We start from the raw sequence: 24,956 nt of genomic DNA on the forward strand, positions 1-24,956 counted from the left end.
ATTAAATTTTCAATTGTGGCGGCGACTTAATCAATTTTTGATTGCCCAACATTCAGTAATCCCAAACGCCAACGAAATTCATAGATACTCGTATTAATGGTATTTCTCTGTAAATCTTAATGCTATAGCCATAAAAAGCAATTACTATGCGGTCCAGGGGTTGGGTGGATACGAGTGTGTCGCATTTTGTGGTTTTGGCATTTTAGAGGAAATCAATGAACCGCTGCCCCCGCCCGACGCCCACTGGGCGTTACATTTTATTAGCGCAAAATGATTTCGTGTGCCAAATATTTGCCAAAATTGACGACGACGACCGCCCATGGCTGTCCTAAATGGCATTGCTAATGGCCGACATTAACGGGGCGTATACGCAATCTGCGTTGTCATGCCGGACACGCGTCGATATTGGGAGTTGGCTTTAAGTGCACTTTGGACCATCCCCGCTACCCGCTCCCCACTCCCAGCTCACCACCCTAATCCGGTCAGTGTGTGCGTGTGCATGCAGTTAATGTCCGCTCATCGATGGGGCTACAAATGCGATTATCGAGCAAAGTTATCCGCAACTTTTGTGTGTGTGTGCTTGTCTCTCTTCTTTACAGGCATCTGGTACAACAGTGACCGTCGCGATTGGGTACGCGTTGCCGGACGATAGTACCCATTATACCCTGTCAAAGGGTTGAGACCATCGTCACTGCGCAAATCATCCTCCGCCAGCAGCAGCAGCATCAACAACGCCTGCCCCCCGCCACCGCCCACACCGCACCAAGTGAACACCAGCAGCAGCAGCAGCAGCACTCCGCACCACCAGGCACAGACATCACCTCATTCCCAGCAACAGCATCCGCACCATCATCCGCACCAGCACAGACGCAGTAGCAGCTCCAGTCACACCAGCCACGCGGAAAACACGAGTAGCTTGGCCACGAAACCGGCCATCAATTTGCTTGGCAATCAACAGCAGGTCAACTACTTCGAATTCCCGCCCACCACTCGTCCACCACTCACTGCTGACCAGCCACTGTGGGTCAGTCGCGGTCGCAACACAGCCTCTACCCCAGCACTAAACATAAACTGCAACTCCAACTCCAGCAACAGCAACAGCCACAGCAATATCAACTACAGCTCGGCCGTTGCTAAAGCGGCAGCATCAACAGCTTGTGCACTTCTTGCCACGTGCCACGTGTCCCCCCAACACCAGGAAGAACCACAAACACCAAGCAGCATGGGTCGCCGTGAGATAAAGCGCTCCAACACCAGTGGCTCCACCACCAGATCCTACGACAGCGGCAGCGGTGAGTAGAAAATACTTTAAGAATATGTAGCCCCCCTAACCCAGATCAGATCTATCTATTCACTGGAATAGAATTCAAAAGAGGCCCGTGGTGGCTGAGGTAGAGGCAAAAGCGAAGGCGATGGCGGAGCCAGAGCCCTGCCTAATCGCCTTACGTTCAGTGATTGGGGCCTCTGGATGCCACGGGAAATGGAATTAGGCTGGCAAATTAACTCAACGGAGATTTGTTGTCAAGCTGTCGTTGTCCCGCCCAATGCTATTTGCTTTCAAGCTCAAGAGGTGTTGAATGGGGGTGAAGGGCGCAGAGAAATAATGAAAGAGAATATTGAAAGAGCTTCAAATGGGAATCCAAATGGTTCGGAAATTAGTGCCAACTTCAATACAGAAAAGAAATTGCCTTAAACCATTACGGGACTGTTCATTACTGATAATTAAATTGTTATGTGGGTTCTGTTTGCAAGTACATCAACTTTTCATAGCCACAGACAAGCCAAACTGATTTGTTACTTCTATTAAAGAGTTATATATAGGTTATAGGTTCAATCATCTACATATTGGGTTAGTCTTTTGGAACATTTATTACTCAATATTTTTAATGTAAATAAGAAGTATACAAAGACACAGCCCCGTTTGCACCAGCCTTTGATGCAGTACGCGCACAAGTAGGGAACATAAACCGACTAGAATTTCTGTTGCTTCCTACAACTAATTAGGAAACTTTGACTGCAGCTCTCAGTATGTGCGAAACGAGGCTGCTCTTACAGACAAAACTCATTAGATTTTAATTGTAAATGCATATGCATATGCAGTGGCAGTAGCAGTCGCTGACGCAGCTGGCAGACACGAGGCACGCTAAAAGCTTTGCTGACCGCATCCCAGGCCAGTGGGGGGGTGGAGACTAGGAGCATCGGGAGATTATATTGGAGAGGCTCTGATCGCAGCCGTGATGCTGGAAGCAGTCGTATAGCGAGCCTATGTTCCGGCTGTACAGACTGCAGCAGAGCTTCGAGGCGCGATGGCAGCTGCTGCCCGGCTCATAGTCAAGCTCCTCGGGATATTGCACGGCCTCTGAAAAAGGGGAATAGCTGCAGGTTATCGAAATCGCGAATTTGCGTCGACACTTACCTTGCCGGTAGGAAGGTTGTGGCGCCAGGGGCGCTGATGCTGCCACAGGCACGGGCGAGTCAAGGGGATAGGTTTCTTGGAGGCGTTCGTCGGCTGCAATTAAGAAGCGTTGGCATGTAAACCATCGTGTTAAAGTGCAAGTGTGTGGGTGAGTGAGTGTCTTAGGTGACTGAATGACGGAGTGACTGGGTGACTGACTGGTTAAATATGGTGTTGTGGTTTTGGGGTTGGGTTTGGGTTTGATGCCGCCCTTGTGTGTGTTTCGGCTGTGTACTTTGATGGCTCTGAGTTGAACTGTTTATGCATTCAATTAATTAACAACTGGCTGTAATTTATGCCACAATGAACAGTGGCATCAGCTGATTGCATCAATTATGAAGGTGCAACATACGTAATTATATCCCTCCCGGCCGGATGTCCACAGCTTAGGGCCAAGAACAGTTCATTCAATTCCCAGCCAGAGGCCAGAGGCCAGAGGCAGAGAAGTGCTATTCCTCTCACTCGCTCTCTCTCTCTTTTGTATCGTATGTCTGTGGCAAACTGCAATTGGATTTGCAGGTGTAAATTGTATTTTGCGGTACGTAATAGATGGGTAATTAAAAGATAAGCTATCAATGGTCAGTGTCAGCTGACAGCTGCCAGTTGCATGTTGCACGTCGCCAGTTGCCAGTTGCTATCCAGCAGTTCCACGATCTGGCGGCTAATTGTAATGGCTGCTGGGATTGGGTAATTGCGATTGAATGGAGTCGAATGGGAGGAGGATGCTGCATTACATGACCAGCCAACCACTCAATTGATATCCAATTAAGCCAGCATCCATCGTACATAAGTTGTAAGGACAAATTGTATCGGGCAATTACGAAACTTTAATTCGATTGTTGAGTGGATGGCACTGAAGTGAGGCGGTGATGGGATAAGCAAATAATATCTGTATATGCCAGACCATAAGGACTGTAATTGTGGTTGCTTATTTAATAGATGCCAGACCAGACAATGACCATAAGTTAGTTTAAGTTTTCAATGGGATGGGATGGGATGGGATGGGATGTGGGATGTTCGTATCAGTGTCAGTGCCAGAAATTGTGGTTGAATGTTTCGAGTTTTGTGTAGCCATCACCAGGTTATGCCTATGGGTATTCTTCTTATTGTATACCCTGGAACTTCGCTAAGCGGGCAACAGAAACGTAGACAGACATAATATTGACGTAAAGCGAACGGTTTATTAACCAAGTTAAGACTTATGCGCGTAAATAAATTAAGTTTTGTTTATTTGAGATTTTGGGTAATACTTTGCAAGTAGCACCATTAAGCGACGCGACGCGAGGCGACGCCACGCTACGCCTACTGAAAATTGTTGTTCAACACTCTGGATAACGAACCATCGAGCACGGTCTCTTCGGCACACGGATTTATGCCCCAGAAGGCGCCGCTGCAGCCAAACTCCTCGAAGCAGTTGTAACGGATCTTCTTGCTGCCCTTCGAGCAGCAGTTGACGATCGCCCACACGCAGTTGGTAACCTTGGGCGCGGATGTCGCCCGGGGCGTGAGTGGAGGCCTGGTGGGCGCGGCAGTCACTGGCCGGGAGTTCCACGGCCGACTTGTCGTCGGCGTCGATGACCAGCTGGGTCGGCTCGCTATTAAGTAATTCATAAAGAGGGCAATAGGTCAAGACGAGTAGAAGAACAAGCGACAGCTAGCGGATAGGATAGCGGAGGCAGGTTAGCAGCAAAGCCTTTCATTAATCACACAAACACAATTTCTTAGGGAATGGTATCTGAGTTCGGGTAGCGCTGTGGCATGACGGGACGAGACCTACCTGGACGGGTATTGCTGCTGGGACCCCACACTTGATTGTTCTTTGGCGGCCGACTATTGCTGATGGTATTGTCCCGTCCTATGTCAGAGCCAGAGCTGGATGCAGAGCCGCCGCCACCGCTGCCGCCGCCGATCAGATTGGGATTGGGCCTGGGCTGATCGAATATCGAGAAATCGGCCTCCTGTGGATCAGAGTTGTGCAGCAGAAAGTCGTCCCTGCTGTCAATGCTCGTTGGGGTGGCGGGATTCTCGTTGGTTTTGTCCTGCCAAATGGGCAGCTTGCCGGGCAGGATAGGCTTCTTACCGGACACTGGCAATCTGCAATGGGACAGAGTATTTGGTAGAGGATTTCTACGGGTGACAGGCCATGATCTTGCTCACCTTTGTGATGGCTGCGGTGGCAGATAGTAATAGGCAGAGGGCGGTGCTGGGTGCCGGAAGTAGACCGCATGGGACGGGGTCTGGTAGTAGTTGGAGTGGTCGCACGGAGTGTAGGCCTGACGACGCTGGCGACTGTGGTACTTCTTGTGGCTCTTCCTCAGCCACTCCTCCTTCGTGGGCTTCACCAGCTCCGAGGCCTCGTCCATGTTCTTGACCGGCGCCGCTTCCAGGTCATCGTTCAGCACAATGGGCTTGTCGGGCAGGACATCAAAGTAGATCTTCTCCTCCTCCTTCTCCAGCTGGGGCTGCCGGCGATGGTGATGCGTGCGGGAGTGCTTGCGCTTCTTGTGGTGCACCGCGGTGGTCTTGTTTTTGCTGGGGTCTGTGTAAATGCCATGACATCAGTGCAACTTCAGTGTGAGGCTTGGTCGGTGACTCACCATAATCCTCGCTGACGAAATCCTCCTTGTACATGATCACCGGATGGTCCGCCTGCATGACGCCGTCCACCATTCTCACTTCATGGATCTGAAGTGAGAGAATTTCAGGGGTCAGCAAAAATATTGCACTGGAAACTATTTGTTTTCTTTTTTTTGCCTTACCTCCACATTGTCCGTATCCGGGGGCAGGACTGCAATGTCAGTGTCATCCTCCGTCGAGGGTCGACTGGCGGCCTGGGCGACTAGACACAGCAGGAGGGTAAACAGCAGAGCCGGAAGTCCGAGGCTGTGGCTGTGGCTGCCATTCGACGGCAAACTTCGATTCATCTCCTTCAGTTTGTTGTGGCGTCTGCAATTGGCACCGGGCAAAGATTGTGCATTAGTTTCCGTTACCCCGAGTCAACTTTTATTCTGCAGTTCAATCTCAATTACTTGACCCGGCAACCCCCCTACACACAACACCACTCAAACATGCATATACACACACATACACATAACGATAAGGAGGAGGGGAACACGACAGCCTCTTCTCTCTGGTGGTGCGAAAGTTTTGAAGTTGTAAATTTTGTTGCGGCTTTGTTTTGGCTTTCGGCCTGACTCATAGGATCGGGATCAGGATCTGGCTTAGTTTTTGTTTGGTTTGGTTGAGTTTGGTTTGGGCTTTGAGGTTTGTTTTAAATTAGACATCAAGTTGAGTTCAATTTTTCTTGGCTTTTGTTGCCTGTTTCGCTCTGCGGTGAACTTTTGAATTACTTTTCTGTTTCTGTTTCTGTTTCGCTTTCGATTCTTTATGTATATTTTTATTTAGTTTTTGCCAGAGTTATTGCAGCACGTCGAAAGTTCGTCGGCCATAAACCGATGTGGCAAGCCTTGTTGAGCGCTGACAAGCGGAAAAGCAGAAACTTTGCCAGCACCTACACCACGAGACAATCACCAATTGTTTCAAGTATTTTAATATTCTAATGCACGGAGTACTGTGCCCCGACCCACCCCAACACCACTAACCGATTGTTAAGTTTGAGTAAATTCTATTTTCTACTTCGATGTTCCACTTTTGCCTGTTCGATTCTGACTGAGGCGAGCACAAACGCTTCTGCTCAATATAAAGGAGAAACCAAAAGTTTGAACAGCTGCCAAATACATGCTCCCATTTCTCTCTCTCTCTCCCAATATCTATGCCTCACGGTTTTCCCCGATTCGCTATCTCTACAGAAGATAGCTGATATCAGCAAAGCAACAGAGATGATAAAATATCAACAATTAGTCACAAGAGTTGGCAGCTCTTAAGGAAAAACATGAAAACAAGTACGTAAGATCTGCGTCAATGGACAAATTCGCAGAATTATTGACGGCTGTATTCCTTCTAGAATCTCCCTTGTTCGACCCTCCCCCCAAAATAATATCTGAATCATTAATTGTTGTGTCTTAAACCAATGTGGATTCGACGTTGCATTTGTATTCGAAAAGAAATTGTTTCGCCTTTGGAGAATGAAATGCTTTGTGCTTAATGGAAATTTCCAGAAATAAATCATCAGTAAAAATGGTCCCGACTTTTATATTGGAATATTTTTTGCCAACCCGATGCCAGAAATAACATTTTAATTTCAAGAAATGGCATGGGCATAGCAGATGTCGAACTCTCTTGTCCTCAATTGATGAGTAGAAAACACCAGAACAAACGCACAAAACAAAGCTTATTTGTCTCTATTCTTCTTAGAGTCATAGTCCAATTAGCGATACAAAAAATATTATATTACAGAGCAAAGAAAAGTAATTCATGATGGAATGGGATAAGCGCGAAAACATACGAAAATTAAATGGAAAAAATAGAGAAAGGGAAGTACGACAAGTGCAGAGGGGATTTTGTTAAACCGTAAATCAGCTCAGAGATGGAAATCTGTGCGTAAATTGGTTTTAAATTCCACGGATTCGATGGCCAATGGCTAATTAAAAATTGCTGAATTGTTTAATTTCCCTAATTGATTTTGCACGTAATAATTACCGAAATATTTGAATCTTTTGCGCCAAATGTTTTTTTGCGGTGACTGTAAAATTCTCATTTGGCCAACATATCCTGTGGGAATCAAATAAAATAAATTGCCAAAATACATTTCCCGTTTCCGGCTGCAGTCGATGCCCATAAAAGTATGCTAAATGTTGTGTGGATGCAGCCCGACAGTATGGCGGCCATCATCCTATTTATAGACTCTGATACACACACACACACACACACACTTGCAGAGCAGAGCAATCAGCCTGCTGAACCACACACAAGTAACACTGTTCATTGGAGCTGAAAATATATGGGGGGCAGTCGAGCCGGGCAAAAACTCAATTCCAAAAATTTGTGTGAATAGCCAACGGAAATTGTAAGTTTGTTGGGGGAATAACCCCCAATTTGTTGCAGACAACAACAACAACAACAACTGGAGAGTGAGCCACAAGTGGCAACTGTAGCAATGAGCTCGAAAAAAAGCTGGCATAAAAAAAAGGAACATAAAAATACGGTCCTCCCTGCCATCATACATAAATACATATGTATGTACATTCGAGTATGAAACGGCTTGAAGAGGAATAAAAACCTCATTGTTTGTATCTGGTCTGGATACCGTGCTCTGGCGCCTCCCACACTTTTTTTGTGCGTTGCCCAACGGCTGATCGAATCGCCATTAAATATTCAATATTAATATTTCTCGTACACAGCGAGAAATGTCTGGCTGCCTAGAAATGGTTCGCGATTTTAATTGAATTTCAAGTGGTTTTTATTTCTAGAATTTCTCTTAAAGCGTGAATTGCATCTGACAATAACTGAATTTTTCGCCTTTTCGCATTTTGTGACCCTCGGCTGTCGGCTGTCGGCTGTCGACTGCATTTTGTGTTTTTTATAAACGTTTTGGCCATAAATAATTCAATTTTCTTCAGGTGAATTGTTGGCCTGCAACGGAAAGTAATTGTAATCAATTTTGCAGCTATATTTTTGGCATAATAAAATGAGTTTTTGGCTAGCTGCTTCAGCAGTTCCATTTAATTGGATTCCGAAGATGTAATAAAAAGTTGAGCGAGGACCCTGGATAAATGCCAGAAAAGTCCAGCTGAAGTGAATCCAGTTAAAAGGTCTCACAGCGATGCCGGGAAAGAGGTGACACCAAAGCCATTAGCCATATTAAATGCGGCATTTTTCATTAAGCCAAATGTGTCTGTGCATTATTCATGACACAAATGCAGCCCAGTCCAGTCCCGTCCAGTCCAGTCCATTCACAATTTTAATAATTATATGCAGGGTCCGTGCACTTCTCACCTCAGCGGACAGGCGGGCGCCTGTGATGTGGCAGCCTGTGCGGGCCTCTCCACGGCACCATCTGTGGCAATGCACAAAGGCAAATTGAGTTTTGCGAGCGAAAAAGTTGCCACAAAACTGCCTGGCAACAGGCAGGCATACACATACACAGCGGGTCCTGTCACACATGCAACTGAACGTCGATTACAACTTATTAGAAAGTTATCGGTGGCGGGGAGATTGCAATTTCGCCAACAGCCAGATTCACCCCCAACTCAAACTCAAACGGCAACCGAGCCCAACGGCAGGCATCGAGTTCTGGGCTGTTTGGGACGGGACCCACTTTAACGTGGCCATTTGGCTGGCAAACTGTGTGGCCCCAAAAAGATGATGTGGCCAGCCAAGTGTGGCACCATCATGCCATCATAAAAGTTGTCTCCCACCTCTCCATGCTCACCCTCACACCTGAACGAGGACAACAACGAACGATTATCGAAGCTACATTTCCTTTGGACTCCTCCGACCCTGTGCTGGCGCTGGCGCTGGCACTGTCACTGGCCCTGTCCCTTCTCAGTCATTGTTGCTTTCGTCGGTTTCGGGCCAGTAACTGTACGGCGGGCAAAGCCATAAAGTGACACGGAAAATCGGATTTCATTATACTCGTACTTTTATTTATACAGATATATAGCTGTATAGCTACACACTGTATGGGTAGACTTTTATGTCCGAGGGGGCGCTGCGCAAACAGCCGGAAAGGTTTGATCGGAGCAAAGTCTGCTAATTGATATGGAAATTTGGTAGTCGCAAGGCCCAAGGCTACTGCGAGCAAACTCATCAAAGTCGGAAAACTCATTGCAGATGCGATTAAAAGCAAACACTGTGGCGTAAACATGCAGCGAGGTAAGAAGATGTTGCCACGGTCGAGACTCAGGGGGCTCTGCCCCGACCCGACCCATATTGAAACGACTGTTTGCTCTGACCTCAAAATACGCAATAAACAGCCGTGCCGTGCCGTGCCCTCTTCTGCTCGACTTTACTCATCATTTCGCACGCTGATGATGATGTCGATGATGATGATCGGTGGAAAATCGAAAGTGAATTCCCAAAAATGTAATTTCAAAGTTTATTATTTCTTCTTTGTGCTCGCTGTGTTTACGTTGGATTTTATGCAATTTTTGTGGAAATTTTGAGCGTAAATTGATGATGCCAAAAAGAACGGAACACGTGCGGGGCGTGCAATATGACAGACATTGTTGCTTCTAATTGGCTTACACTGTCCGTACGAGTGTGCCCACAAAGAAGCCGACACAGTTATTTCCCCTATGTGTGTGTGTCTGCCGGCTTGGCTCTATTCATATGTCAAAGTGTCGCACGTCAACTCTTGTGACGTATTTTCAACGGACACGACCACGGACATGAGCAACAGCAGCAGCAATAGCAACGGCAACAGAATGCAAATAGCCATTAGGGGAGGCCTGGACAGGGCAGATCGAAGCCTGGGCATATTGCATCCCTGCATAATTGAGATGTTCCTGTCGACGCCAAATCAATGGGTCCTGGCCTGTAATTAAGCTGTTGGAGATCTTTTTGCAACCATATTGCATTGGCCCACCACGCTGTGCGTAATGCGTTTTGGCCGCTCAATGGTGCGTATGCGTAACGTGGGATATTCGGTTGGCCCTCGGTGTTGACCATGGGAAACCGTCAGCTGCCAGCTGCCACAGTTTTTTCTTTCCTATCTTTGTTTTTCTGTGTGTTATTTAAAGCGAACGCATTGCAACATTCGCCATTGTTGCTCCTTTTGCCAGTACTCGTGCCAGAATGATTCTGATCTGACTGGAAGCCCGGGCTTCAGGCCAAATGCTGCCAACTTTTCTTCTTATTATTGTTCAAAATGAAATTTATTCGGCACGCACACACACACACACACACACACACATCCATGCTGATGGCAAAGCAAAGTGGGGCATCAACACGAGAGAAACAATGCATGTGGAAAATGGGTTTTCTTTTTTTTTTTGTGCAGTTATGGTTTGCTTATTTGTGAGAGCTTCAGGAAACAATGCAATGTGAATCAGACAGCTGAGAGATGGTTGCATAATATCTGTAGCTGTAGCTGTAACTGCCAACAAGCATCGGAGTGGAAAGACTTGTAGCACATCCATTGGTTCAGTGATTATCTATTGCACCTTTCCTGCGAATCAACGGACAGCAATTGTGATATCATCTCCTGGCCACATCCGTCAGGGCCATCAGCCAACAATGGAATGGACTCTTCCCTGTACAGAGTTTATCCCAGTTGTCACGATGCTTTGTACTGTTTCTCCACATGGCGGATGACACAACAGCAGCAGAAATAATGGCAACAGTCACAAAGGCTGACACATTCATGTGAACTTTGCTGCATTCCGCAGGGTTCCTCCCTCACTGTGGGTGACAACGGCACCAGCCACAAGCGAAAATTACTGAAATACCGGGAGAGGGGACGGACTTGAAAACAATATATCCACATGTTAAAAGCCCAACAAGTGCCAGTCCCGGTCTGGGAGCGGGCAGTAGGGACAGTTGTGGTCGGGGATGAGGGTCCTTTTGCTACTTCAAGTGCTGCCAAAGTTGATGGCACTTTGGGAGCAACCACTTGGCTACTTTGCTGCAGTTCTAATTGCAAAAGTTGCCCAAAAGCCAAAGACCGAGCCCTAGCCAGTGCCAAAGCCAACGAAATTATATGCACTCGGCGGCCGCTCCTTCAGCGCCGGTATACAAATGTCTTGGCCGGAGGAAGTGGCGGAAAGCATAAATATTTTGTTGTGGAGCACTTGAAAACTGGTCGGGGCGGGGCGGTTCTGCGGAGATGGGATATGCCCGATGTGGCAGCCCCGCCACTTTTAAGTGGTCGCAACTTGGCAACCGAGCGGGAAAATGGAGCAAAATGGAGCAAAATGTCGGAGCAGGCAGTGTCACTGGCAGGCTGTCAGTGTGAAATATAGCTGGGAAATAGATTATCAGCTACACAGGCCGTGTCCATGCTGCAGGTACATATTACGCTCTCGCTGCCAGCCCCCTTGGCCATGGCTTAAGCACAGCCAATTGGCTTAATTGTTATGTCAACGCCCGGACCACGCGGCGTATGATAAATGCCCCCAGAGTGAGCAGCTGCTTCATAAGCTTACAGCTACTTACACATATTTACTGTGGCACTGAGCCCATTCCGAGGCGAGGCTTTCAGAGCAGTTTGTTGTGTCCTGCAGGCAGAATCGGCTCAACCGTCATCCGGTAAATCGGAGCATTTTATTTCGTTTTGCTTTGCATTTGTTGCTCCATACAGTAAAAGCTGAGACCGAACAGCGAACAGGGGCAAATGTAAGCCAAAACGAGGGCTTACTTCTTTGGTTAGTCGAAAATTAAATACTCTTATGCAGAAATACTCGTAGCATCTATCTATGATATAGTGGGTGGGTGTCAAGTGGAGTGGGACACTCGCTTTGAACGAGACCAGGGCAGTCTATTCCATTCCATCAATTGCCATTTGTATGCATGTGCTTTGGTGGTCCGTTCAAAACCAAAATAATAATGTCCATGGCTGGAGCTGAATGAATGCCATAATGTCAGAATGCCAGGATGTTGGTTCAACTGTCGACCGCCCCACAAAACGAGCGACGCACAATTGACAGCTAAATTGTCTGTCAATTTGTCTCGCTGACTGAATGCGTTATCCTGTCTGGGCAAATGGGTGTACGAGTGTGTGTGTATATGGATGGACTATGGATGGATGGAGAGTCCATGGCATTCATGGCATTGTTGGTTGCTCGGCTGGGCCATTGTTTAGTTTGGCCAAAACTGACAGATTGCCATTATCATGGCCGTTGTGGCCGTTACTTACTGCTGTTGGCCACTGCGGATGCGGATGCGGATGTGGATGCTGATGCTGCATGCCACACGCTGCTTCCGCAGTTGTGCGACCGCCACTATCTGTTAAACTGTGGCACCAATTGGAGCTCCACTCTCCACCCTACCCCCCCTACGGGTATATGTTTTCCTTTTTCGGTTTGAATGACAAAAGTTCAAATGTGTTCCCAGCCCCGCAGACCGAAAGGATCTCTCTCTCTCTCTCCTCCATCCCTGTCCATACGTATGTCTGTATGTACCCATCCACATCTTAAATCCCATTTCCATCTACTCTCGATGTCTCCGTTTTGGGTCTCATGTGTGCCTTTGGAGTCTTTCGGTTCGTTTGCTCGATGGTTGTTTGTGTATTTTGCCCTGCCGTCTATTTGCCCTGCCAGTTGGGCCTACCAGGAGACAGGGACAACGATATGGGACGTGGGACAAGGAGAACGACGAAGGACCAAGGATTTACAGTTTACACATGTGCGTATGTGTGTCTGCCACAGCACTTTCTCTTCTGCCTGTCTTGACTGTTTGCCCCACTGCGGCAGAGGCGGAGGCGGCGGCAGTTTCTTGAATTATGCAAAATAGTGGCATCAAATAACGGCACCAAAAGTGACTTAAAGTTTTAATGAAAATGCCAGGCTCAAGCAAACACCACAACAAATATTCATACGCATCCTCCTCGCTCTCCCGCTCTACATTAAATATTGAGTGGCTTTATACATGGCAATGGCCCATAGCGCATATTAAATTTCTTCCAGTAGAGCAAACCCAAAACATACTGACTGCCATTATTAAATTGAAGGCACTGCCACCTTGCCGGAAATTTTCAAATATTAATTTTATTTAACGCCTCAATTGAATCTAAAAACAAACCAATTCCCAACCAATACGACCTGCCCGGACACGGACACTGGTATGAAACTTCATCTGCCATTAGAGCACAGGAATTTATGGGCAAATCAAAGTCAACAATTTGTCTAGAGCCTGCCTGGTAATAAACTGAAATTGTTTTTGCTAGTTGCTTATAGTCTGAGCTATTTACTCGGATGAAATGCCATTCCTTGGGTTAGTTACTGTGGCCAGTCCTGCTGGGCCTCTGGGGGCCGGTGATGAATGACAGATGACCACACACATTTTTGTGTAGGCCTACACAAATGTTGAGGTGCTCAGGTCAAGTTGTGGTCATGTCCGAATGGTCGGGGATCTTGGTCGGCTTGAGCGAGAGCTGATGATGGTAATCCACTTGACCAGGAACGGCAACGACCGAGTCAGCTATAGTTGGACAGACCTGTTGCTTCCCTATTGCTCATCTTCCATTGAGGCGAAACGAGTTGAGGTTTCCCAGTGCCACTTGCCCCCTTAAGGTGCAAATATTTACACAGCTTTGAAAATTGAAATTTCCCTCATTACCATAAATCAATAGACAATATGGGCGCGCTCCATTTAAGCTAACAATAAGTGACTAATGCGCGACAATGTCAGCCCACATTTGTAAGGGAAAGCGCAAGCAAACACTTCGAGTCACGGGAATGCAGCTTGCAGTTTGTCATTTAAATTGGCATTGGGGTGGGGAATGCTGGGGCACGTTGCTCGATTTCAATAAATCTGAAGCGTGTCAGAATTTCCGACTCTCTGATGATTGATGTGGGCGTTGACATAGGCGTGGACTGGAGCGTGGGTGGTGGCGTTACCGCTGACAGTTCACTTACACACACACACCCATACCCACAGAGAGACATAGACACGTGCACACAAACGCGGTCAATTAGTCAAACAGAAATCGTTTTCGGTTCCTACATTTTGGGTGCGTTCGATGCTGCTCCTTCCGAAACCCAACTAATTAAAACACGCTGAGCAAACACACCCCCCGCTGGCAATCCGAGGAGCAGTAACTAGCAGCAGGATGGTATGGTATTGGGGTATGGCGGGTCACGAAATGGTAATCAGCACGTGCCACTAGGATTAGCGAGGTCGAGACACATTTATGCGTTCATTTAGTTTTGCTTATTGATGGCCACGCCCTTGGCATACAGAAATATTTCGGGAATGGAAGGGAAGGTGGCTTCAGTCCACAAAAGCGACTGTGACAAAAATGCCAAAAACAGAAAAGTCAATCCCAAATGAATGCCGGTAAAATGCTGCCAAAAAAGACAATAAATATATTCAAGCTATGCGGATGATTCATTTTAAATTCGCTTGAACCAAAGGTGATTAGAGTGCAGATAATGAACTTGTGTGACAGACAGCCAAGTGAAATTAACTCAGCCACCAGTAGCACCAATCCAATCAGTATTGTTCTTTGCAAATCTTCCTTGAGATGACAGCAATTTTGACATTTTGAGGCCTTACAGATGTCTCGCTGTCTGTATGATCTCATGCGCGTGATTTATTTATAGCTTAAAGTCACTGCGAAATTATTCTAGACCATAAAGCGTGTCCAAATTATTGCCTTAAATTGGTCTCGGGTTGCCATTGGGGACTTTGAACTCGTAAATAACAAACATCTGCATTTTTGGGCGCTCATTAGCAAGCGGAAATATATGTACATTAGTTCGTTAGTTCGCTCCTCTATTAAATGGCACTCGTCGTATAACTTCAATTAAAATTAAACCCGTGCCTGCTTCTCAATTTTGTGGTTTTCTCTAAGCAATTTGAGACTATAATGATGCATCATTTTGGTTAGATATTTGCAGATTAAAGGGGATTAAAAAACTTGAGAGAACCGTGTTTGGAAGCAGGAGAAATACCCGCTCTGAATAGTGACAAAATAAAAAAATACAGAATTGTATCCAGAGTAGAACAAAAAAACCCAACATATGATCTGCATGTGTTTCGGAACGCCAACTTAATGTTGTTTGTTGACGTCATGCCAGTTTTTTTTTTAACTCGCTTCACATGCAAATGCTATCGATTAATCTGTCATTTTAATTATAGGAATTTATTGAAAACGCTTTGATCAAAGTGCCCTCGTTAGCAGTGCCAAGGGGAAAGTGCGAAGCTCTTTCTAGGTTTAATTGATTTTGAACGCTTTTCAAAGAGAGGCTTGAATTGCCAGCCATTACCATGTGACTAGGAGCCATTTAAGCAGATTAATGAACATTTGGCTGTGTATGTTTACACTACAGAAACACAAATTGATTCCAGTTCAAGCATTAAATGGTTCAAGCATTTATACGTCGAAGTTTCGAGCTGTTATTTGTGTGCTTATGTCACTGAATCAACTGGTTTTATGCATCATTCCCACCGTAATGGTATCTGGCATCTAACACTCACTTAAGTGCCAATATGCTAATCCAAACAATAAAGTTCAATATGATCTCAGCTATCATTAAACTATGACGACAATAGCGTAATTTCCCTGATGACTTTATGGACTCAAATTATGCTTGCACCAATAAACACAAGGAGACAGAGGGAAATTGAGTGGGTGACCGCAAAAATCGAGGGAAGCATTTTTCAAACCCCTGCTCGAAGCTCTCAACGCTATACTACACATATACGTATACTCGTACCATATAATCATCATCAGAGGCACGTGTCTGCGGTTTTGACTTTGAGGAATTTGCCGCCTCGCCAGACTACGAACTGACTTCAAACTGTGCTCAGTTTCACAGTGTAATTTGTTGGAATATGGAAATTAAATAGAAACCTGTGTTCGACACTTACATACGTACATGCCACAGAGTAAACAATGGAACTGTAAATACTCCATACCAAAATAGACATTCATTCACGCATTCAGATCCTTGAGTCAAAGAAATGCACTGGCATATCTTAACCACTTGAAATTCGCGGCCAGCTGTTAAGCGATGACTAAGCTTGATGGGAAAACCCAAAGTAAAGATAATCCCAAAGTCTCTGACTGATAACAGAAATTACGAATTTACCGGACAAGAACAAAATGAAAAAAACAAGTACAGAACTAAGAAAACTGGAAAGAATTGTGTAAACAATGGAATGGAAAATGAAAAGTGTAGATTAAAACGGAATAAACAAAACAGAGCGGTGTAAAAATAGGGGCTGTGGGGGATGGGTGTTCCAAACAAAAGATAAACGGGCGCACTGGAAATTCCAGAATGGAAAAATGTAAGGCCGTAAAAAAAGAGCAATACCAAAAGTTTGAACTTGAAATATTTCGTGGGCCAAAAGGGCAACACATGCACACAGCTATGGAAACAACCTACGCATACTCACACATACACACAGAGACACGTGCAGAGCTTTAATTATGTGCGAAACGAAAAGTAGCTGCTGTCTTTATCTTTGAGATACTTTTAACGCACTTTTCGCTCCGCTCTGCTATGCTCGGTGCGGCAGAAAGCGAACTCCTCTCAAAGACACGTTTTGTTTGTTGTTGGCCAAATTATGTGCTCCGTTTTCAGTGGCTGTGGCTATGGCTATGCGGCTCTGTGGCTCTGAGAAACTGCCAACAAAGACAAACAATATGTAGCAGTTCACAAAAACACACAGATACACCCCAACCCCATGCAAACATACGAACATGTCTCTGTATTTTTTTTGTGTTTTGCCAAATTAGCAACAACCGGTTTACGCAGGTACTCTTGGCCCAAAGAGAGACAGAGCAAGAGAGAGAGAGAGTGCGAGTAGCTGTGACAAGCCAAAGGCAAACAAAAGCCGTTTTGCTCATTAGTCGTCTCTGCCGATGGGTCTGAGCGAGAATGCCGCAGCCAAACAATTTTTTGTCGTCATTTTGGTTGATATCAGTGGGAGATGAGATGGTGTGGTGGGATGAGACTGAAGGCCATGAGAGCTTCCGATGTACGAGTCGAGCATAGCTAGCTGCTGACAACAAAACCCACCACTCGAATCCGCCGAAAGACAAATGTACGGGTATTACCGCACCGCCAGAACAGGGAATATGTAGCTGCCAAATGCCAATGCCTGTCGGCAGTGGGGCAACAAGTTAACTATAGCAAGCGGCTTACTTATAAGATGTCCTCTGTCTGGCCCCATCAAAATGTAGGTAAATCTGGGACTGGGACTGGGATTGAGATTGGGCGTGGGGACATTTCCAGTTTAATTTCTGATCCAGTTGGGTGCACTTACTCGAGCCGTGAAACGAGTTAAACTGGCTAAATGGGTTTTTTTTTATCCATCTACGAGTGTGTACGGTGTTGTTCTGATCAATGACAATGGCAACTCCGGTATCTGTAGATACGAATCGTAACTGCTTTCTACAATTGTTAATCTGTTTGCGCCGGGGCAAGCCCTTCATTAAAAGTGTGCTCGTGTTTCTTTATTTTTTGACCCCCAGATGCTCATAGGCTCATTGGCTCCCCATGAGACTTGAACAGGCCTTCAATCAGATGTTTAGTCTCTGGGGATCCACTTGAAATTGGCTTATCTTTATTTTTGTTGGTCACGCCACCATATTAAAGAATTTCGTATTTAACGAAGTTTTTGGAATTCCTGGAAATTGGTTCAATAAATGCTGATTTTAATTTTGCTTGATAATTATTATAATATAATCTGTATATGTTGAATATTTTATTTTTTTGAAATTAATTTCTTTAAATATATTTCTTGAACTCCTTGAATTCATTTTATTTTTGAATGAAAAAGTCGGAGGTTATCTTTTAAAAGTTTTAATACCCGTACTCGAAAACTTAAGGGGCATATTAGATTTGTGCTAAAAGTGGATGTGTGCAACACTGAGAAGGAAACATTGCTGATCCCATAAAGTAGAAAAAAAATGTAAAATATTTTTAAATATTTCTACTTAAATCATAAGCTTACACATTTATATACTGACTGAGTAGGGGTATAAAATTAGAGTTGCGTCCACAGAAGCGACTCACAACTTTCCTTCTCGTTCTTAATAAAATTGAACGATGTATGTATACATATTTCCCCTGTAGAAAATGTCATGTGCAAATAACCATTTAGCTATAATTGTTTCCATTTATTCAAATGTATAGATTTCAATTCGAAAATATGTCCAGTTGTGAATCATGGGGTATATTTATGTACAAGCTACTATTCAGCAAAAAGAAAAATAAACTATTATTAGTCTCGAAAAAATTCTACAAAATCGAAATTTTATGCAAAACAGCAAAAACGAGCAGTAAATAAAAAAAAAATAATGTGAAAAATTTGAGTGTCATGCCACAACAGAGAGGCAGAGCGGGTAACGATAGAGAGAATGAGCAAAAGAGATAGAGAGAAGACATCAACATGGATTAATTGCAGTTTTTATATGGAAATATGTTGCACTGGCAAAAAGCTGCAAGCCGTGTAGAAGGCCAACTGGTCGACAGCCAGCTTTTGTTGTTGTTGTTCTTGCCAGGCCAATAAACCAATTAGGAGCAATGGGCTAAAAGCCCATGATCGCCCATTAAGCAGATTGCGATGAAAGATCCGAAGAGCATGAAAATGCATTGAAAGAGGAGTCACGGACCAAGCAAATGTCGCAGTCGATAAGACCAGCCAGTCCCCGAGTAGTAGCAGTAGTATTACTCGTATCTACTGGGGGATCAGACTTACCTATACTAAAGATACGCGTGTGTATATCTGTCTGCGCGTGCTACGCTCTCTGAAGCTCCCCGCTCTTTGGATCACTGAATCTTCTTTTTTTTTTACTATAAAATTCCAATAGTTTGAACAGTTCTTGTTTACTTTTAACGGTTGTTTTTGTTTTGTTTTTTCCTTTTACTTTCAACAATTAAATCCAATAAATTTCACGTTCAATTGGAGTAAGGCCTATATCGTTTGCCTGCCCGTTTCTTTTTAGCGCGATATATGTATTATGCGTGCTTTTATGTATTCAATCCACCAGTAGCATATGCATGTAGATTGGTATACATACATATGTATTTATGTATAACGTGCCAAGCTCTTTGTTTGTGGTTGTCGTATTTATCGTGCTCACGTTTACTCGTTTTTCGCTTTTTAATTTTCTTTTATTTTATTCTTATTTTACTTTATATTGTTGCTGCCTTTTATGTATTTCTCGGATCTCGGCGTCGAGGCGGTGCTTGCCGACAGATTCTTCAATTGACACTGAACTGATCTCCCTTGCGTAAATCTTTATAAACTGGCCGACATAGTGAGCGAGAGAGCCAACCCAGAGAAAGAGAGGCGGTAGCGGCTGTCAGCGGCTCTTCTTCTCTCTCCCAAAATGCGAGAGCGGAGCTCAGCAATGCATACTGATGTACATATGTACATTTTAATGCAATTTAATCATTGCAAGACTATCAAACATAGCGCAAAGTCTCTTTTGGTACGTCATGATCATCGTCATGGGTGCAATGTCTTTGGCCTTCTCCAGAGAACAACAATTAAAGTTTCCCAGTTTACCACAGTGCGGGCGCTTTGTCCATACCATTCATGGCGAGAGAATGAATCATTTTGGAAAACTGGGAATGCACTTTATGCTCCGGCGACGATGCCCACATAAGGGATGAGTCTGCGTCTGCCTCTGGCAGAGTCAACAGATGGCTCTGGTTCTAATTAGGAGGAGCACGGTTCGATTGCAGTGAGCATTTAGATGCATCTGCAGTGCTCGACTAATTTGCAACGTTTTGAGTCAGACACAGAGCAATGAAGATGCAGCCCACCGAACCAGCCCAGCCCCTTCCTTTAGGCACGAAAAACACACAAATCAGGGCCTTGAAGTGTGTCACGTTTTGCATGAATTTACGGACATGGAAACGGACAGACAATGACGAATGCTAATTGCACTTTGCGCCATCAAAAGGCCATGAAACGGGCGCTGCTCAAACGGTTCTGGAGTTTTCCCATACATTAATGTAAAAAAATCATTAGCATCGTGAAAATGAAGGAGTGTCTGTTCAACGACCAATGAAAACGTAAATGCAAATGAATGAACTTTACTGTTCTGTATAAATGGAACCATTTCAGCAAGAATTTACGATGCCACAAGTACTTACGTAAGCCTCTTCACCAAATATTTCAGATAATTCCTTTGAGCACCCAAAAAGCTTTTAATTTTTCGAATTTATATATTTTTACCCATGCCAAAACCACTTTTAAAAGTATGTAGAACAAAAAAGAAAATTTTGATAATTCCCAGAAGTCTCACGAAATAAAAAATTTTAATTTTGAACAGCATACGAGTATCTAAACGGAATTTGGATTAATGTTTTTATATTGACTTTTTAAGCAAATGAATATTTTTTAAAACACTGTGGAAACCTAATCATTAGCGTAATCAGAACGGAAATCGGTTTCCTAGTTTTAAAAAAGAATGCAACCAAACGCTAATATTTAATAGTTATTCAATATCAGTTAATATTGATCAATTATTGATGGCTTTATTCTATAAGTATAACAATAAAACAACCACAGTCCATATCAACCTATTAACAAACTTGTGGGTTTCAGCTGCATCAGTTGAATGATAGTAAATATAATAGATATAGAAAAAACAATAATTCGAACTAAACTTTAAAATTAAATCAAATAAATTACCAACAAAATTAAGAATAGGTTTCTTTTTAGGTTTGTTTTACAAAAATTACAGAACCCGTAGACAGACGGCTCTACAGCCACTTAAGCAAAGTGCAAAAAAATCATAATAGTTCTACTTGCTCCCGTGGTGGTGCGCGTAGAGGTGGTGGACACGCGAGCGAGAAGTCAACGGTTCTGTTCCCAGCGTCGACAAGGCGACGAGGCGTGTGTTTTGTTCTTGTGTCTGCTTTAAATATAAAAGAAATATATTTTTAATTAGTTTTTCACTCTCGATGCGATCTCATCAAGGCATAATAGTTTGACTTTCCCATAGCCAAACAATTTCCGCATGAATCGCAGATTATTTACATGGTTGATGCGCGTATCTACTGACATTTCCAATCATGAATGACAGTGTTTCGTGCAATTTCCGCACAATATTTATTTTAACACCAGAAATATTAAATTTAATACGATGTTTAAATTAAAATTTTTCCAATTACCATCCGCTCACAGCAACCACAAATTTTGTTGGGAAATTCACACAGAGTGTGCGTCGGATCGTTCAGGATGTGAAGGACGAGGGAGCGCCGAGTGGAATGACACGGGACGAGGTAATCGAAACCAATGAAAGGCTGCGCTCGCTCCGACTACGATTGGAGGAGTCCTACGAGACGGCCAAGAAGGCGCTCATTAACCTCATGAACAAATACGGCGACTCCAAAAGCCAGCGCAACATGTTCCAGCGCTATCCGATGCTCAAGTTGATGATTAAGGTTGGTTCACTCCACAATCGAGGTGATTCTGAACTAAATATTGAATACGTTTAGGAAGTCATTCGCCTGGAGACCCAGTACTGGACCCTGGTGGACATACCGCGTCAGGAGAAGCAGGAGACTGTGCCCTCGTACGTGATGCGCGCCTGTTCGATCATGGAGAAGACCCAGAAGTCAGGTGAGGGTGTGAAAACGTCGGCCAAACTAGCCGACGAGGCGGCCGAGCGGCGGGAGCGGATGGAGCGATTGGAACGTAAGTGAAATGAGCTAGAAACTGCCACCCATAATTAAGTGCATTCGCATACCGTCCTATCCGCAGACATGACAACGGCTCAAATCGAACTCGAGAACACACAGCTGATAAACGATTTGTATCGCTTGCTGAAAAAGTATCTGGGGCTGCGGCATCTCATCCGAGTACTAAAGGTAGGCGAAACGGAAACTGTCCGACCCCGTGGCAACTTTCCCTTTATCTAACCGTGTGCTTCTGTGTGACCAAACAGGAAGAGTACGGCAGCTCAAAGATGTATCCGATATTTCCACGCTACACAATGCTCAAGGACATGATAAAGGGCATCATGCACGACCCCGACTACATGGAGGTGTGTCACGAAACGCTGGCCAACGCCAACTGAGCCGAGGCCACCGGAAATGGCAGGCGTCGCATGAGTGTCATTTGAGAGGGGCCCAAAACTAATACAAATACAAACAGCAGCATACACAGGCGCAGGACCTAGTGGGAGCAGGATGGAGTCCAAGTACTGATCCGTGTGTATGCTGAATTCGCATGCGAGTTTCTGCCATTCCGGGATGATTTAGAAAATGTTAAGCAACTTCATTGAGGCTCCTTGCCCGCGAGTGTGTGCGGGCGAGTGAGTAAAACCAATCCTTTTCGGTAATTTTAGCCCATACTCAAAGGCAAACCAAGACAAACTAATCAAACAACTAACTAACAAACTACACCCGAACCCCACCACCTACCACTAACTACCACCAACTACCACCAACTACCACCAACTGAACATGTAACTATTTACACTACTCAACAATGAACAAACACTTGAATACTCTCCGGTACCAGAGTGCCAGCAAACAAACTAAAAGGCATTTATTTTAATGAACTTTTGAGATAAATACAAACAAACCAACAAGCAAACATACCTACAAGATGTCAAAACATCCGACAACATATATTGTATGTATATGTAATGATGAATTGAATAATTGAAAGAATCGCTCAAGATGTTACACGATGAAAAGCATTCTGAAGTAAAGCCTAACCGAAAATATGTGTGTAACTTGTGTGTAATAGGTACAGTAAACTGAAAATTATATACATATGTACAGATGTGTGTACCCCCCTATATGTAATAAGCAAGATATACATATGTATATGGGAAATAATACAGCTAACTACAGCAACAGCATGGATTGCAAGCTGGCTAATCAATTTCCGGATAGATTTAATCTTTGGTTCGGCTTGAATTGGCCTCAATTTTCTACTTTAAAGCGAACTGGTTGATTAGCCGCTGGCAGATTTTTTAACTGCATATATGTAGTTACAAAAATGTATTTAATTATATTATATATGAGTCCTATCCCTAGATATATATGTATTAGTTACCTAGTTAGACAATATGCGGGAAATATTCCCAATTGATGTGAGCGAGTACGATAGCTCGTTACACCTTTTAAGGCAACACCAATCCGTGGAGACATGGAGCAGCCAATATCCTAGATCTTAACGAATGTTAACTCTTGATTTTGTCGAATATTTTTAGTAAGAAGCAAATGCTTTTAGTGTGTATTAAACGTTCAGCTTTAAATCAGTCCTATGCAACTCGCAACGCAACCAAAAAACCCAGATACAATTACACAAATACTATATATGTATGTATATCCACATCTGCACACTCAGAGGCATTGCTTAATGTGTGCGCGAGTATTTTTAAGGTTTAACAGAGATAGACATATGTATGTGTATGTATTTATTTATGTGTTGTTGTAACTACCATGTGTGTAGCTTTGTAACACAATCCAATCCCTAACCAACCGAAGGACACAACGCAAACACTCGAGCACAAAAGACCAAAGAAAAACCTAGACGAGCTTACAACTTTATACGAGAGCTAGCAGTTCACAATTCACAATTTCCATTTGTTTTATTATTCGAGATGAAATCTGTTTTATTTTACTTGCACGAAAGCAGCAAAGTGTAAATTACACAAACTCGTTATGAACTGACACAGACAGAACCTAGAAGAAGATATTCTTTGCCAGAGCCACAACTAAAATGAGAACTACAACTACAATTCTGACACGCCCACCGATACACAGAGGATAATCCTAGCAATTTATACACACATATCTGTACAGTACATAAGCATGTATATCAGTATTACAGAATATCAGAGATGTACTTTCCCCTAAGTGGAAGTGAAATTGAGTGCATAAATTAGTCGAACAATTGTTTGCCTGTCTATTATACGCTTCACGGAGCTCAATTGCTGGTTAATTTATCCACTTTGTGACGGAGCATCCTTTTAATGACCTCCAACGATTTAAATTGCTTTAAAATATACCTGCCCTGCCCTGCCCCAGCGGCCTTTTGGGTCGGAAGTGTGTGGATGCTGACCACAGACAGACAGCCCATAGCAACAGCCAGTAAAACTAATTATGAAAAGTAAATCAAAAATAGATACATAATTCAATGTTGGGAAAAATAGCAAATTAATTAAATATGCAGAAAACCATATTAACTCAATTTCAATTAGATGGTTGAGCCTAAGCGACGACGAGTTCTGTTATTTGTGTAGTTAAATGTTGAGCATTCAATTTGTATTTGATAATAGCTAATGTAATATCGAATGGAGATAAATATGAATTAAAATGGCAATTGGTATATTGTATGCTTATTGATAAAAATATATTATCAAAGTACATAAATACACAATATATGTATGTACATGCAATTATAGCCAACTAATTGTAATGTGAAGCAGATCAGGAAATAATGTTATGAAACTTAATCAAAATCTATTAACAAATATTTGTACGGCTCTCCACAGCCCTGTGTATGTATGTGTGCGTGAATGTTACCATTGTAAGAGCATTGCAATATAGGATATATAGGATATAGAGACAACAGTTGGGCGATATTGATATTGATGCATACCTACAGAGACATACATATGAACTATAGTTATATACATACATACATACATACATAGAATATATGATAATGGTATTCTTATTATTATACAACTTATACACGAGATAACAAACATATACACTTCTACTCTACTGCATACCCAAATGGGGATAAGCATAACGATACATGGGCAGTCGGTAGTCCTACAAACAAAAAATCTTCGTACAATTTTACCTTTTCAACATCTCAGTGTCTAACAAAAACATTAAATGTAACTCCGCAAAGGAAGCTACCAATATATTGGATGTATAATTAAATATATGTATATGTGTCGAACCCGCTATAATATGAGCAAGTCGATAAATATATTGATATTCAA

The 24,956-nt window shown here is 43.6% G+C and overlaps 2 protein-coding genes across 7 annotated transcripts; one reads left to right on the plus strand and one right to left on the minus strand.

Annotated features, from left to right (window-relative positions):
* The first annotated feature begins 1,138 nt into the window (after positions 1–1,138).
* On the plus strand, positions 1,139–23,579 carry LOC111066423. Its single transcript, XM_041596460.1, has 6 exons — positions 1,139–1,292; positions 21,167–21,426; positions 21,481–21,679; positions 21,746–21,852; positions 21,930–22,981; positions 23,032–23,579. Exons 1-5 carry the CDS (start codon positions 1,223–1,225, stop codon positions 22,059–22,061), a joined length of 768 nt encoding a protein of 255 aa, XP_041452394.1. The 5' UTR covers positions 1,139–1,222; the 3' UTR covers positions 22,062–22,981; positions 23,032–23,579.
* On the minus strand, positions 1,915–20,337 carry LOC111066422. 6 transcript variants are annotated; one of them, XM_022355022.2, is made up of 8 exons: positions 19,161–19,261; positions 5,215–5,401; positions 5,053–5,140; positions 4,613–4,994; positions 4,233–4,549; positions 3,796–4,050; positions 2,417–2,509; positions 1,916–2,359 (listed from the first exon to the last, which is right to left on the minus strand). In XM_022355022.2, the coding sequence occupies exons 2-8, from the start codon at positions 5,377–5,379 to the stop codon at positions 2,190–2,192; spliced, it is 1,470 nt and encodes a 489-aa protein (XP_022210714.2). In that variant the 5' UTR covers positions 5,380–5,401; positions 19,161–19,261; the 3' UTR covers positions 1,916–2,189. The 6 variants fall into 6 exon arrangements, with proteins under 6 accessions (XP_022210715.2, XP_022210714.2, XP_022210713.2 ...); XM_022355021.2 differs by having other exon boundaries at positions 19,047–19,247; XM_022355019.2 differs by lacking the exon at positions 19,161–19,261 and adding an exon at positions 20,131–20,337 and having other exon boundaries at positions 1,917–2,359.
* Positions 23,580–24,956: the final 1,377 nt, after the last annotated feature.

This window comes from Drosophila obscura, unplaced genomic scaffold (genome assembly GCF_018151105.1).
Source record: "Drosophila obscura isolate BZ-5 IFL unplaced genomic scaffold, ASM1815110v1 contig_150, whole genome shotgun sequence".
Taxonomy (NCBI): Eukaryota; Metazoa; Arthropoda; class Insecta; order Diptera; family Drosophilidae; genus Drosophila; species Drosophila obscura.

Bases quoted from the DNA above. Each gene is read 5' to 3' on its own strand.
- LOC111066422 (XM_022355022.2), bottom strand. From the start codon at position 5,379: ATGAATCGAAGTTTGCCGTCGAATGGCAGCCACAGCCACAGCCTCGGA. The intron at 4,051-4,232 runs GTAGGTCTCGTC...ATTACTTAATAG, and splicing joins CAGCAGCAATACCCGTCCAG to CGAGCCGACCCAGCTGGTCA. The intron at 2,360-2,416 runs GTAAGTGTCGAC...CCCCTTTTTCAG, and splicing joins ACAACCTTCCTACCGGCAAG to AGGCCGTGCAATATCCCGAG.
- LOC111066423 (XM_041596460.1), top strand. From the start codon at position 1,223: ATGGGTCGCCGTGAGATAAAGCGCTCCAACACCAGTGGCTCCACCACC. The intron at 21,680-21,745 runs GTAAGTGAAATG...TCCTATCCGCAG, and splicing joins GCGGATGGAGCGATTGGAAC to ACATGACAACGGCTCAAATC. The intron at 21,853-21,929 runs GTAGGCGAAACG...GTGACCAAACAG, and splicing joins ATCTCATCCGAGTACTAAAG to GAAGAGTACGGCAGCTCAAA.